The sequence below is a fragment of the Hibiscus syriacus genome, unplaced genomic scaffold, assembly GCF_006381635.1.
Source record: "Hibiscus syriacus cultivar Baekdansim isolate YM2019G1 unplaced genomic scaffold, ASM638163v2 tig00001818_pilon, whole genome shotgun sequence".
In the NCBI taxonomy this organism is placed as follows: domain Eukaryota; kingdom Viridiplantae; phylum Streptophyta; class Magnoliopsida; order Malvales; family Malvaceae; genus Hibiscus; species Hibiscus syriacus.
The window spans coordinates 451,808-467,053 of record NW_024061892.1 but is presented as its reverse complement, the minus strand read 5'-3'; the positions used below and the strand labels follow the sequence as shown (position 1 = coordinate 467,053).

Sequence of the window (15,246 nt, the reverse complement as noted above, 5' to 3'; positions counted from 1 at the left end):
AGGTCAAAAACTGTCAGGATAGGTATTTTCAGAAAAGATTAACGGTCGTTTAATAGCCGGTCAAAGCCGATCAAAGTTCTGGTTAAAGGAGGTCAACAAACTGTCAAACATTTTACACAAATAGCACCTTTTTAAAATAATTACAAAAATAGCACCCTTTTCGAATTAATTCCCAAAATAGCACCAATTTTGAATTAATTCCCATAATATCACTTTTTGAATTTTTTTATCAAAATAGCACCCATTTCGAATTAATTCCCAGAATAACACCAAAACCAAATTAATTCCCAGAATAGCACCGATCAACGGTCGGGTCGGGTCAACGGGTAGGGTCGGGTCAACGGGTCGATTCAGGACCGGTCAAACCGGTTAAACCGGTTTCCAGATTTCACTCGCCCTGCGGCGGCGTGTGTGCCGCGTGCGACGTCCTCCGGGGCTCTAAAAATAACGGAAAAATTTCTAAAAATTATTTTGAGCGATTTCGAGATACTTACAAAGATCGGTTCAAATTTTTGAACGGCGGAGAGCTTGATTTCGACTCGGCCGAATCTTTGACTGATCCACCTCCCCACGCGCTGCCGTCGACGGAGACCGAGGATGACACCGGCGGACTCGGAACGGCACAAGGAACACGATGGTGCGGGAGGTGTCGTAAACGGAGCAACGATCGGCGATGAATTTATGATTTTCTAGGCGATTGAGCTAAAAAAAACGTCGATACTTTGACTTGAAATTCACGACGTTTGGAAGCGTTTTGCTTCAATTAAATTGAGGGGATTATTCCTGACTCAATAAGGAACACGATGGTGCTTTCAAAACGGCGATCGGAATTCGGACGGTGTCGGGATCGTCGTCGGAAGTTGAGGTTGGGAGAGGGAAATTTAGGAGAAATTGGTTTCTGATTTTCAGAAACCAATTCACGTATATAACAACCAATACCTAACATTTTAGGGTAAATTCAGAGCTTGGTCCTTGAATTTTTCTTTAACTCTAAAACAAGCTACAAGTTTAATGAACTTCTAATTTAGTCCCCAAATTTCACCAATTTTCATAATTAACCTCAAATTTCAATTAAACATTATTTTATAATTTTTGGGTGGTTACAAAAATAATGTATATATAACTCATAAATCAAATGGTATATTAAGCCTTGAAAAGGATAAGAAGAAAACACGGGTGAAGTGTTGTGAAAACGAGGGATCAAATTTCCTAATTTGAAGCGGACGTCAATCAGGGAAGACTTTTCATTTCACTCTTATTCACTCCCCAGTTCACTCTTCTTCACCCCACAGCCCCACCCATTTGACTATTCTTCAATTTTCACTCATTTCTTTTCCAAATATGAGAGAATGGAGGCCAAAGAGGGGAGCAGAGGGTGGACTTCAAAACTATTCAAAAACAAAATCCTCTGTCAAAACGATCCATAAACCCACAAACTGCTCATGGTGGGTCAAGGAATCGGTGATCATCATCTGCTACTCGAAGGACTTTCTCCGGCGCATCTTCCATCCAAAACTGGTCAGAGCTAACTCGGGAATCCAAAGTCCCTTCACTTTCATTTTTGTTTTCGTTTACAATTGATTGCAGCAGAGGTTGGTTTTTTATTTTGTCTTGGAATCACGATTGAATAACGGTGGTTGCGTCCCGTTATTGGCGCAATCGTCCGTTTCCCGTTAAATTACGGGCGCAATCAACCGATATTGGTGTGAATCCGTGACCCACCGTAAAAACCATCAAAACTGGTTTCGGACGGTGGTGCAATCACAATATTTCGAAACCGCTATCACGGTTTCTAAACGCTATTTGATACCATGGTACTGACCTTGAATAAGGCTAATACAATAATCGGTCACTTCCTCGCCAAAAATATGCCAAAATCTATGATAAAATAGCACTGCAAGACCATCCTTACTTGAAGCTTTTAACGGGCTCATAAGTTTAACCGCTATGAGCACTTTCTCTTTCGTGAAGTTCCAGAGTAAAGAACCATTCATCTCTTGCGTTATACATGGCACAACCCCCTCAAGGATCCTCATGTCAACCATGAGCCCTCTGTTCCAAATACAACTTTGCCTTATCAGCCTCTAAATTCAAATGCAACTTTGTATCGACAATTTCACCAAGCACCTCATCTGTGGGAGCTAACTCCACCAAAGCCTCTAAACGTTTCTTCAAATCTGACATATTAAGACATTTCATCACACAAACAACTTTGAACCAATTATCGGGACCATGGCTTACAAAATTCAATTTCTCATGTACAGTACCCACAGCTTCCCTCCACAACCATTTAACCTCTTCCTCGCAAGACTTCTCCAGAAGCCTAGAAGCTTCTAATTTAAAATGCCATATGCAATTGGTCTTTTGTGCCACATTAGTTTCCATGAGAAACGAGCAATGGTCGAAAAAATAGTGTTGACAAACTGGAGTTCTGGAAAAGTAAACTCCAAGCAAAATTGGCTAGCCCTCTGTCTAGTCTTTCACAAATGTTTGTTGCAACTATATTACCCCTCTCCCAAGTGAACTAAGAGCCACTATAACCGATATCATTTAGCCCACAATCCTCCACTGCTCGATGAAAATCATGTATCTATTGTTCGTTATGTAAACGACCACCCTCCTTCTCGATAGTGAAGAGAATCTCGTTGAAATCTTCAATCATCAGCCAAGGTAGATCGTACTGATTACCACTTAGTGACACTTGACTCATAGTGGGTCGGATGTTACACACAACCCACCCTTTGTCCCAAACGCATCAACAATAACACTATGTGGAAAACCACACATCACCCGAACCTTCTTTATTCTCTGTCTTTGTAGTTTTGTCTTCATCAAGAAAACTACAACAGGGTTAATGTCTCACAAGCATATGCCGGAGACGGCGAACTATCCAGGGCTGCACCAACCCCCGGATGTTCCTACCAATGAGTTCCATTACAACCGACTGGCCTGGTTGTTCAGTTTTATCGATAAAATAGAATTCTCCACTTCCACCGAATTTTTCTTCTGGATGACTCCCGTCACCAACACACACCTGTCTTTTTACATTCTCAGGTTTACTCATGGGATTATCTTCTTCAGCAGAAATTGTATCACATCCGATGGGCTATAATGCACACGTCCCTCACATAACAGAACCTTATGATCCAGTACAGAACCTGCTTCAGAGGTTTTTCCATCCAATCCCACTACTACACTCGATATCACCCCCAAACTATTTGACGATCTTACCTCCACACCTTCCTCCTTTAGTCAAGGACTCGGTGCATAGTTTCTTCTCCTTGGTGGTGCCATAAAAAAGGTTTACGCACATCGATAATAACCCTAATCTACTTTAACTCACGATCAATATCCCCTATCGGAGCAATACTAGAAAGAAACAACCACAAAATCCAACCAGAAAAATCAAGGAAACTAAGAAAAAAATAGAAAACTGTCACGAAGGCAGAGAAAGAGACTATCACAAAACAAAGAAAAAAACCCTAATTTCGGGTAGAGTTAATAAACTTTTGTCAATATTAACTAAATTTTAAGTATAATTTAAAAACTTAATTTTATATTAAGCATTCGAATTTTTATCCCAAAACAAATGGCGTTTGCAAAGCCTTAATATAAAAACAACGAAAAGGGCCAGATTAATCGACCGGCGAATATTTGCTTCATTAGCATATAGAAACATAGGTTTCTCCGTCACATCGGAGTTGCAGTCACCATTTATCAACGTCTTTATTTTAATTAGTTTATTTTTACTTTTATCCTACCCAAGCAAATATTAATTAATTAAAAGCAAAGAAAAGAAAAGTCAGGCCACATTGTTCTCCGCCTCTTTTCTTTTCAAAGTATCCCGAAGGAGAACTCAGTTCAAAAAGCCGAGAAGAGAAAAGTAAAGAATTAGGCTTTCTTTGTTAGAGAGATTTTTGTTTAAATTGCTCATACTATGGGATCTGCTTCGATTGACCCTGCTCTTTTGGATGATATCATATATCGTTTATTGGAGTTTAAGCATGCGAGGCCAGGGAAGCAAATCCAGCTGATGGAAGGTAAGATCCGTCAGCTTTGCACCGTTGCATGAGAAATCTTTCTTCAACAGCCTAATCTTCTTGAACTTGAAGCTCCCATCAAGATCTGTGGTACGATTTTGTTACATTTTTTTGTTTTTCATTTGAATGATGATCGAAACCCATGTTTTAGGTCTTTGGGTATTTAGTTTTTGGCTTCAGGTGTTTGAATTTTGATTGTTTGAAGGAAAGTTGTAAGAATTCACCCCTTCTTAGGAATTTGATTGAATAATGGAAAAGTTGGGATTTGTTTTATTGATTTTTTAATGATGTATGTCTGTAGCCATAAGAGCTGGTGCATTGAAGGTTTTTGCCTAAATTTTATTAATTTAAAATTGATGTTGATGCCTTTGTTCTTGGTATGATTGGTTTCTTATCCTGATTTCCTGTTTGAAATTGTGGTCTAGAATAGGTTGCAAATGAGGTTGAATATGTACTTCATTAGCTATGGATTAACTCTGCTATCCATATCTCCTGAATTAGATGAGATTGATGGTCCATGTGAAAATTTAATCCTCTTGAGAAATTGCTTCTTTTGGATTTTCATAGCGTTTTAATGCTTGAGAGGGAGGGCTAGGGCTACAATCTAGATAAAAGGATGCTTAAAATGGGTTTGCTGCTTTTCTTTATCTTACTTGATATTGCGCCGGTTGCATGCTCAAAAGGATTGCAGGAAACCATTTGTTGGTGGCTTTTTACATGACGGACTAAGAGAAGACTATATAAATGATAGAGCCACATGATTAGTAAAGAGACATAGAATTAAGGAAGTTTTCACTATAAATAAAGCATAAGAATTGCATTATGTATAAATGTTTATCTTAGACTTAGACAATGATGATGTATAAGAAAAGAAAATGAGGTGACAGTTATGTTATTTTTTTTATAGACACAGTTATGTTATCATTGCTGGAATCTAGGGAGGGTTTGAGAAGATCGTTGCAAGAACTCATCAACAAACATGATATTTCTCTGATTTTATTGATTTCATTAGATGATTAAATTGATGATATCAGGTTGAACTTTTTAGGAGGATAGAACGGATTGATCATTAATATACGCCCTTTAAATGAGTTAAAATAACTACATGGAAATAAACATCTTAGTTTATTACCTTTTCCTTTTACAATTTCTAAGTTTTGGAGATTGCAAGTCTATGTAATATAGGAATAGTTCCCTCGCAAGCATTAGATTTTTCTGTTTCAGTCTAGTGCATTTCATTTTTCTATGTTATATACATGGGGTTTTTCTGATGGCTTATACGGGAAAAGTTAATGTTGGGTGCTTGATTGACCAAACTCAAAGTTCTTATCTATTGAAAGCTATATAAGATGTTTATTAAATTCAATGGTAATGAATCATTTATGCCATTGGGACATATTCCCTTATAAATACTTATAAGACAAAATGATTGTTCATCTTTTTTATGTCTATGGTAACTTTTGAAGGATAGTACCAAAAGCAGATGAAATAATACTTTTTTGGCTTGACTTGGTGATTCCATCATGAAGAGATAGGCCCAAGTAGCCTGCTGCCTATTAGTTCCACAGTTTAGAGTTGTTCTTGAACTAACTTCACTTTCAATTTATGTGGAGGTGGCATCAATTTCAAAGTGTTAGAAGTAAAGAAATTAGAATGGAAGCTTTATATTTGACATGTTACTTTGAACATCATTTCTGGAATTACATCTTCCTAATTCATAGAAATTTTAACTGTGTTTTAAATTCCTTCTTTCAGGGGACATTCATGGGCAGTATGCTGATCTTCTGCGGCCTTTTGAATTTGGGGGTTTTCCTCCAAATGTTAATTATTTTTTCCTCGGGGACTATGTTGATCGTGGAAAACAGAGTCTAGAAACAATATGCCTTTTGCTAGCCTATACGATCAAATATCCTGAGAACTTCTTTCTTTTGAGAGGGAATCATGAATGTGCCTCTATTAATCGGATTTATGGATTTTACGATGAATGCAAACGAAGGTTCAATGTGAGACTTTGGAAAACATGTACTGATTGTTTTAACTGTCTTCCGGTGGCTGCTCTAATAGATGACAAAATATTGTGCATGCATGGTGGTCTTTCCCCTGATCTAACAAATTTTGATCAAATTAATTTAGGAGTATACCCCTACCAACTGATGTTCCCGATTCTGGTTTGCTTTGTGATTTACTTTGGTCGGATCCTGGTAGGGATATCAAAGGCCGGGGTATGAATGATAGAGGAGTCTCATTCACATATGGCGCAGATAGAGTCTCCGACTTCTTAATGAAAAATGATATGGACCTTGTTTGTCGTGCTCATCAGGTTAGGGGTGTTTACTCTTTACTTCATTCTTTGCATCCAAGTTTAGTATAAGTAGCTGATCCTAATGCTTCGTTCAGGTTGTTGAAGATGGATACGAGTTATTTTCTGACCGGAAGCTCGTTACCATATTTTCAGCTCCGAACTATTGCTGAGAATTTGATAAAGCTGGTGCGATGATGAGTGTTGATGAAAGCCTAATGTGTTCATTCCAAATTCTTAAGCCTGCAGATAAAAGGTCCAGGTTCATTCGAGGGGCATAATGACTGCTGTCTCTGTTCCTACGAAGAATAGCTGATGTAAGTTAGTTTTTTTTATTACAAAAACCTGGTTACTGTATTGTGGCAGTGGTTAAACAAAACCTTGAAGTTAATTTTCTATTTTCTATAGTTCGAAAAGTTAATTTCTTATGTTTGTGTGCTACTTGTCATCGTTTGTAGCATATGTCATATGTAGGGATGGGCATGGGACCCGATTCGGGTTTAGGGTGAAAATACCTGACTCAATCGGGTTCGGGTCGCGTCGGTTCGGGTTTTTTAAAGATGGTGTTCGGGTCGGGTCAAATTCGGGTTTAGGGTGAAAATACCTGACCCAACCTGGAAAAAAAATATAATTTTACCTTATATATATTTAGGAATAATTATAGTAATACCCCTCTATATATATATATATATATATATATATATATATATATATATATTATAAGAATATATATTTTTATAATTTCGGGCCTGGTCGGGTGGAGGGTATATATTATGCGAATCGGGTCGGATTTCGGGTGGAAGAGTCATTGTTCTCAGGTCGGGCGGACCAAAAATCCGACCCAACCAGCCCATGCCCATCCCTAGTCATATGTGTTTTATTTAATTTTGGGGTTTCTTTGCTCCAATTTGTAAGAACCAATCTGTTGGAGTTATACAACAAATCTCAGGAGAACTGTTAACTGGCTGATTTGGTTCAGAATCATTTTTTATATTATTGACATGCTGGGAGCTCTCGAGACTAGTTATAGCAAGTGAATATTTATATACCTGAACTTTATATTCCTTTAGGTAATTTACTAATTATATATGTAATTCCTACTCAAATAGAACTTGTCAGTAGGCACATAGTTATTGTGTATTTTGATTTGTTGTTATTAGCTATAACTATAATTTTCTGTGTTTTATATACATGTTATTTTTTCTGGGAATTCTCATGGAGTTCTATGCATATTCATGTTTTAATAAGCATGGAACATTTAGGGTCTGCTTGTTTCATTGAAAGCAGGTTTTGGAAATGAAATATTTAGTTTGTTTCATTGAAAACAGATTCTGGAAATGAAATATTCAAGGTCTGTTGTTTTCAATTGTTTCATTGAAAAATGATTTCCGTATAATGAATTACATTTTATTATACATTTTCTAGAAATCATTTTACAGCGTTGAACTAATGCAATCACAGATGAATGGTTTGAAAGATTGATTGCAAACGTTTCATTGTCTGTGGTTTGTGAACCTAATTTATAATTTAGTCAATGCTGATATGGTCATATTTGTTGCAGTCTCACGTGTGATTTAAAGAAGAAATCTTCAAAGGATTAGGTGGTGTTGGTGTTGGAGCTCCTTGAAGATCTGACCATATCGTCTCCCATGTCAAAAGGGTGCACAGCTCATCTGTTTAAACTATTTTTAACCATATGAAATCAAAGGGCAAGGCATGATTGACGTATGGCACCTTTGTTTTCTTCCCCCCACCCCCTTTTGTCGGACTTGATATCTATTGCCATCCAGATTCCTTCTCTGTCGATTTGCTTTTAACAAAAATGGTGCCCAATTGTCCGTTTACCGTCAGCACATGAAATCACTCATCGACAAACCAAACTATGTTCGGTTCCCTTGTTTTTTCGTCCATTTTAATTTATCAAAATTAAAGTTCAACGGGACATATGTTTATCACATGAAAGAAAAATTTATGTATATTTTATATCATTATAAAAAAATTATTTAAATTAACATTAAATAATAGTACAATATTATAAATATTGATAATAAATTTAAACAAAAACTTGAATAATTTAATTTAAAAAAATTCAAAGAAAACTTAATTTTAGGTGTCATGCGACTGAAATCCCAAAGTTTTCTACGACAGGTGGAAAAGCAACCAATCATGATTTTTATGAGAAGGTATTCTATATCTGAGGAGAATATGAAAGAAATTGAAAATACTGATACTCCAAATGGGCTAGGTGGGTGTCCTCAAATCAACCACGACAACAGTAACATTGTCGGTAGTACGCCTGGACAAGGCCAGCTCTGTGAGCAACATGGAGGCGTCATTGCACGACTTGTCCGATATCCCTCCTCCATCTTCCACCATGGACCCTACTCCTCCCTCCGGCTGAGCCTTCAAACACATGCGCCCCACGCTGCATGCTGTTTCATTTGACACCACGTCCCATAAGCCGTCGCTCGCTAGAATCAAGCATTCATCCTCCGCCGTCCGATCCCTAATCGTATCCTCCGGCTCACAGCTCACATAAGGTTTCAAGTAGTTATCCCCTGTGCCACACAATTTTCCTAAGTGGTCTTGATATCATGTTAAAAAGGTGGGGTACATTACTTGTTTTGTCATGACTCTATTGCTTAATATATATATTTTTATTTAATTATTATTTTTCCAAAATTATATTTTTGGTTATGTTTTAATAATTCAGAATTAGAAGATTAATGATATATTAGCGTATTAATATGTTTTAATTATTTATTCAAAAGCATACTAATGTTATGTTTTAGTTATGTTTTAATCATTTATTGTTAAAAAATTAACATTGCTATTAATGTGGTATTTTTTTAAGTTATCGTAGTATATTTTAGGTTATTTTTTCAATGTTGTTGTGGTATTATTTTATGGTGATATGTCAACATTTTTAGTTTTTAATGATGTATCACCAAATCATAACCAAAATGTAAGTTACTATAACTTAAAAAAATAAGTAATTAAGACATTTTAGTATAATTTTAAAAAATAATAATTAAGACATTTTAGTATAATTTTAAAATAATAATAATTAAGTGTCTAAAATAAATAGTAAGTAATAGGTGCATATTCAATAAGTAATTTAACCTAAAAAGTTTAGTTCAACGGATAGGGAGGATGATTTACCTATGGCTCTGGACATTGCGAGGACTCCAAGGACACGAAGACAGTCCGAGCAAAGGACCCGACTCCCGGCTTCTTGTATACGGTTCAGCTCATCCGGACGATCAGACGATCAGGCTGTGAACATTTTCGTACACAAATCATCATAATTACACAGTGTTTTATCTATCATAAGGAACGAACTATTTCTTTTAGGTGAACGGCATTTTCTCGGGAGCCAAACAGAAACGGGCCGATTACCAAATCTTAGACGCCAAAATAGTGGAAGCCATTGGCGGCGGAGTCCTGGCCTTTGCACTTTGCAGTGAAACGACGGATGAATAGAGACCGCGTCTTCCATGTCTCTTCGACGTCCGCAGACCGAAGCAACGCAAATTTCGGATATGACTCTGAATCGATTGTGATTGCAGCCATTAAAGGCGATGGAATTGTGTGACTTTTAACTGCCGTTCCTTTGGTTTTTGATCTTCCATTTTTCTTGTCCACATCGAAGATGGAAGAATTGTTATCTCCAACGTTTTCACGGTCTAGAGCACACGCGGCTGCCTATGCTTGGAGCTTGCGGCGTTTCCGGTGATTCTCGGCTTCCAATGGAGTGAAACCAACGAATTTAAACCGTCTAAATGTCATTCTACGTCTCCTCGCTTGACAAGAAGTCGGTTGGCACGGTGCTGATTCTTCGCCTTCGCTCATCAGTCCGCAGCAGATGTCCGCCTTAACAACAAGTAATTAACATGAAAAGTTCCGGGAAATAGGAAGGAGAAGAAGAGTGACGCGTGGTTTATATGGAAATTGAAAAGAATGTAGGAATATTTGAGGTGAAGGGGGCGGGGTACGTGGTGAGGAATAGGATAGTGGAGTGCATGTAGGCATAGTGTTCCAGGTTCAGGGCACGCCTTTCACAACATTTGGCATGCGCATGCAATGAAAGGGAAAAAAAAAGAGGCAGAGGGCAGCCTCTTTCTAATTTCCATTTTTTTTGTTTGAATTAATCTAGACTACATCCTTACATGAGGATCATCTTCATGTTAAACCTAAGTTAGGCGGAGCTATCTCACGCCAGCAGTTTTATAATTAATATTGAAATTATTATTATTATTATTAATTTTTTCTTTTTTTTTTAATTTTAATATTTATTGTTAAATAATAGTTTATAATCATCTAAAAAAAAACTTTATTTCATGATGCACAAACTAAATGGCCTCAATTGTTAAAGAGATGATTGTTATCTTTAAAAGTCTTGAGTTTTGAGTATTACATATGCAAAGGTGTTTGAGCGTTTATCGTCAAATAGTTAAAGTTTTAAAATAAATATTACATTATAATCACCGAGGTTAATAAACGAAATTTATATTTTATAATAAAATACTACAAAGCCATTTAGCATTTATAAACTATAATTAAAATGTTTAAAAATATTCTATATGTAAATTTAGTTAGTTAATCGATCACTCGATCTAGCGATTTGATAGAAAATATCAGTTATTTTTATAAAAAAAAAATATTGAAAACTGTGGGTCGAAAATGTGGTCCGTTAAATTACACGAGTTCAAAGGTTCAGTCTGAGTTAAAATATTAGCTCAAGTCAGGTATCCAAGATTTTGTTTTCTTAATTTTTTAATCAAGTAATTAGATTAAATTATTTTATATTTAAGTATTTAATTTTATATTTAAATATGCATATATAATTAATCGATTTAAATATCTAAAACCGATTATCAAATCAAATTAACTATCTAAACTAAATAAATTGAATTAATGGCATAAATATATAATAAAATATTTACTTATACGTACGCATATTTCTTAATGAAATTTAAACTTTTTACATGGTTTTTTTCTCTCTAAATTATATGATCTATAGAAAAAATAAACTTTAATTGTATTTTTAAAATTGTGTTTGCATGTGTTTTTTATGTAACTAAAGAAATTGTGTTCTTTATTTTTTACTTTTAAATTTTATATTCAAATTATGCAAATTAGAATTTTAAATTCTATATTTAGAATATATGATTTATATTTTAGGATATTTCATGGGTCAAAATACAAGCCAATTTTTTTATTATCACAAAACTAAATATTTATTATACTTTCAAGGAATAACCTTAAAAAATTATCAAATTTTCATCAGAAAAACTTTCAAACTAACTCCCGCGCTTATTGGAGTCTCCAAGGAGCCCCATCTTTTAAGTATAGGACTCTGAGTCCACTACAAGTCATAGACAAAACATCTGAAAGGCTCACGTGATATACCAAAATGAAATTCAAGATCTGACTATCAAATATGTCTAACTAATTAATCTACAAACAGTCATGATTACCATATGATTAACACCACCAACTAGGATCATTATAAATACCCTTAGCCCAAAATTGACAATGGGCTCTTTCTCATCTTCTCATCTCAATCATTCATTTTCTCTCCCACATCTTCTTCGTTCTCTTTTTTTCACTAGAGAATCATCGACCAATGGTCATTCTTGCACCACCTACGACTCTTCGCCTAAATTAAAAGGGATGAACCGTCAGTCGACGCAACCTAACTTGTTCTCATCAACAATTGGTGCAGTGAACGTGGACAACTTCTGATCTTCATACATCACTCAAAAATAGATTTCCAAAACCAAAACAACCAAAATCAAAACAATCAAACTAATCTTATTTATTCTCAAAATCATCCCAACCTACCTTACGAACTTGATTCAGAAAAGTCTAAATAATTGCATCTCTTGCTTTAACTTTATGTTGAGTAGGGATGGCAACCGGTCGGGTTAGAATCTGATTTTTGGTCAACCTAACTCGACCCGAAAATATGTATCCTCCACTCAAACCCTACTCAACCCGAAAATTTTATAACCTCCACCCAACCCGAAAATATATATCCTCCACCTGACACCAATCCGACCCAAATTTTTGGAATATAAATTCGAGCCAACCCAACCCGATAAAAAAAATAAGGATTTAATTAAAAATAATAACTTTTTAAGAAAATTACATTATTATCTTTGGGTCGGGTCGAAAGTTTTTCACCCTCCACTTGAACCCGACCTGACCTCGCCCTTTGAAAAATCCAATCCAACTTCACCCAAACCCATTTTTTTTTTAAAAAATTGACCCTATCGGGTCGGGTAGAAACTCGTCAAATTCAGGTTAAATTGCCATCCTTAATGTTGAGTCTCTTCCCAACAAAAATGTTACTATAGTGCTTCATCATAAGGGACCATATAAAGTTCACTTGCTTCAAAGCTTGGAGTAAGGTATCATCTACTTTAAGATAGAGTAAGTAGGCAATGTCACCATAGCACTGATAATATTTTTGCTTCGTTTCGTATTTCTAGATGCCTCATATGCTTCGCTGCTCCTGGATATCATTTTGTTTAATATTGATTGAAGCAATCAACTAGTTTTGACACTTACTCATCTCGCAAGCTATCATTTTTTTTTATTTCTGCATCTTTTCTAACCACTATCATGCCTCTACGTTCTTAATTCCTACATTGTAAACCTTTTATCCTTTGACGGAAGCTATTCTAATTTGACACCTACCTCAACGCATCTATGTTATAACGATACAATTGATGAAAAACAAAAACAAATAAACAAAACAAAAGAATAAGTCAGTAACGGTAAGTTGATCAATAAAATCAAAATCAAAATATTTCCTACCCCACATACTTTTATTTTTACCCGAACATGATTTCTATCTTGCATGCTTTATGGACAAATAATAAATCCTAACCGTCTACATTTATAGTTTGCATGCTTTGAACAATAAATAAAGGGGCAAGGTAAGAGAACTCGAGCATCCTAGGGTGGGCTTGAATTTTACTGCAACACTGTTTGGTTCTAAAAAGGTATTGAATTATCTTTGTTTGTGCTCCATTGGGTTTTATCAAATCGTCGATCCTAAATCCATCACATGCTTATATGGATCAAGTTAAACTCAATATGATGCATTTCCCTATACCCATATAGAGAATAAATTCTCACGAGAGTATGAGACATATGTACCCCGAAGGTTACTTGCTAGGCATGTACGGAGAATAAATTCTCATAAAGACGTTGCTTTCACCCCACTTAAATAGAGACAAAGCTCGGGTATAGAGCTTAAAAGATGTATTATTCTTTTTTTTTTAAATCTAAAAACCATTGAAATTCACATGTTATTACAACTACTTATTTAGAAAAAAAAACCCCTCGAATATAAGTAACGATGATCAAAAAGATAAATTAAGCTTAAACTTACAACTTTTGCTCCAAAAGATGACCAATAACCGATTTTAAGTTGACTCTCTATGGTCACCAAGTTATCGAAATGATCATTCGAGTGGCCTGAAATTACATTTCGACATAAAGTGAATTTTACTTTTTTGGAGTTGCCACCAACCTTTTTGGATTAGGTAAGATCGGATATCTAAATTTTACCTCTTACAGGATCTACATCTTACCAGAGATTCACTTGGAAGGGTTCGGGATTCGATTTCATGTGAGGAAGGATGAGCACCCCCACATCGTTCTTTCGGTACCAACACGGTTACGAATTATCCTGAGAAAATTATAGTTTAAGCCGAAATTTAATGAAATTATCCAAATTATTTATTTTTGAGTTTTGTTACTACAAAATACAATAAACTAGGATTATAAAAATAAAAAAAAATGAACGATTTAGGTCTAATATACAAAAAGTGAAACAAAAAAAATTGCAGGTGTCAAAATAAAGAAATAATAAGAAGAATCATTGTTCAACTTTAAAGGCATAAATAGAATAAACAAATAATTAAAAGCTTGAATATAAATTGTGAATCTAAAAGATATAAAAATTAAATGCAAAAAGATATAAATATCGAAATTACCAGAAGTAATAAAATAAAATAATAAATATATAAATTAAGAAAATAATAAAAAGAGAAAAATATAAATAATAATAGGTAAAAGGTTCACATATTTTTTTTGGAATTAATCACTGGTATTCGATTAATTGATCGACTAATTCAGATCAAATTTTACAGATGCTCATTACAGGGCCACCCGCCAAACCAAATTTGCTCCATACGCAAACACCAGGATTAATAGTATAGTATATTTGTAACGCAAGAAAAAAACTAAAAGGATAAGAATGAGAAGAATAATCAATATTAATCCAAACAAAATTAAGATTAAAACAAAATAAATTTTCGAGATTCGACGTAGCAAGTAATCCAAATATTTGAATAAGACGTGAATCCAAAATAAGAACGAAATAGAATAAAACTTAAACAAAGAAATAATTCTCTTAGTATAACGTTGAAAAAGCTAAATTTTTTTGTTGATCTCCTAATCTTTTTTCTCTTTTTTTTCCTTTTCAAAATAAGAGTGTTTATCTCAAAAACCCTAAAAAAAAGAAAAAGAGTTTAACATCTTTTAATGAATGTTGAATTATACACTAATTAAAAAACCCTAAGTAAATAATAAAAATTTTAAAACTTAATTTAATTATAAATAATGAATAAAATACTTAAAAATCGTAATAAATTAAAATTCTCGTATTAAATCCATATTCAAATTTTTGTATAGTTTTCTTCACCAAAACAAACATATTTTGAGTTCTCGATGTAGGATTGAGGCGTTTCAAAATACGTTGGAAAACTAACTAAAAATCATTTCTGTTTCAAGAATACAACATGCATTGTAAATGTTTGGATCCTGTTTAAATATTTATTGCAATTCAACTGATATCTCATACATCAAAATCAACTTCAATAAAAATGT

At 34.7% G+C, this 15,246-nt stretch overlaps 1 protein-coding gene and 2 pseudogenes across 1 annotated transcript; 1 reads left to right on the top strand and 2 right to left on the bottom strand.

The window, feature by feature from the left end:
* Positions 1–3,752: 3,752 nt before the first annotated feature.
* Positions 3,753–8,067, top strand: LOC120134887 (annotated as a pseudogene).
* A 513-nt stretch (positions 8,068–8,580) lies between these two features.
* LOC120134445 (probable protein phosphatase 2C 24) lies at positions 8,581–9,610 on the bottom strand (the record flags this gene model as incomplete). Its single annotated transcript, XM_039150881.1, has 2 exons — positions 8,581–8,897; positions 9,502–9,610. Coding segments are annotated over 2 exons (426 nt in total), but the record flags the coding sequence as incomplete, so codon positions are not given.
* A 134-nt stretch (positions 9,611–9,744) lies between these two features.
* LOC120134434 lies at positions 9,745–12,593 on the bottom strand (annotated as a pseudogene).
* Positions 12,594–15,246: the final 2,653 nt, after the last annotated feature.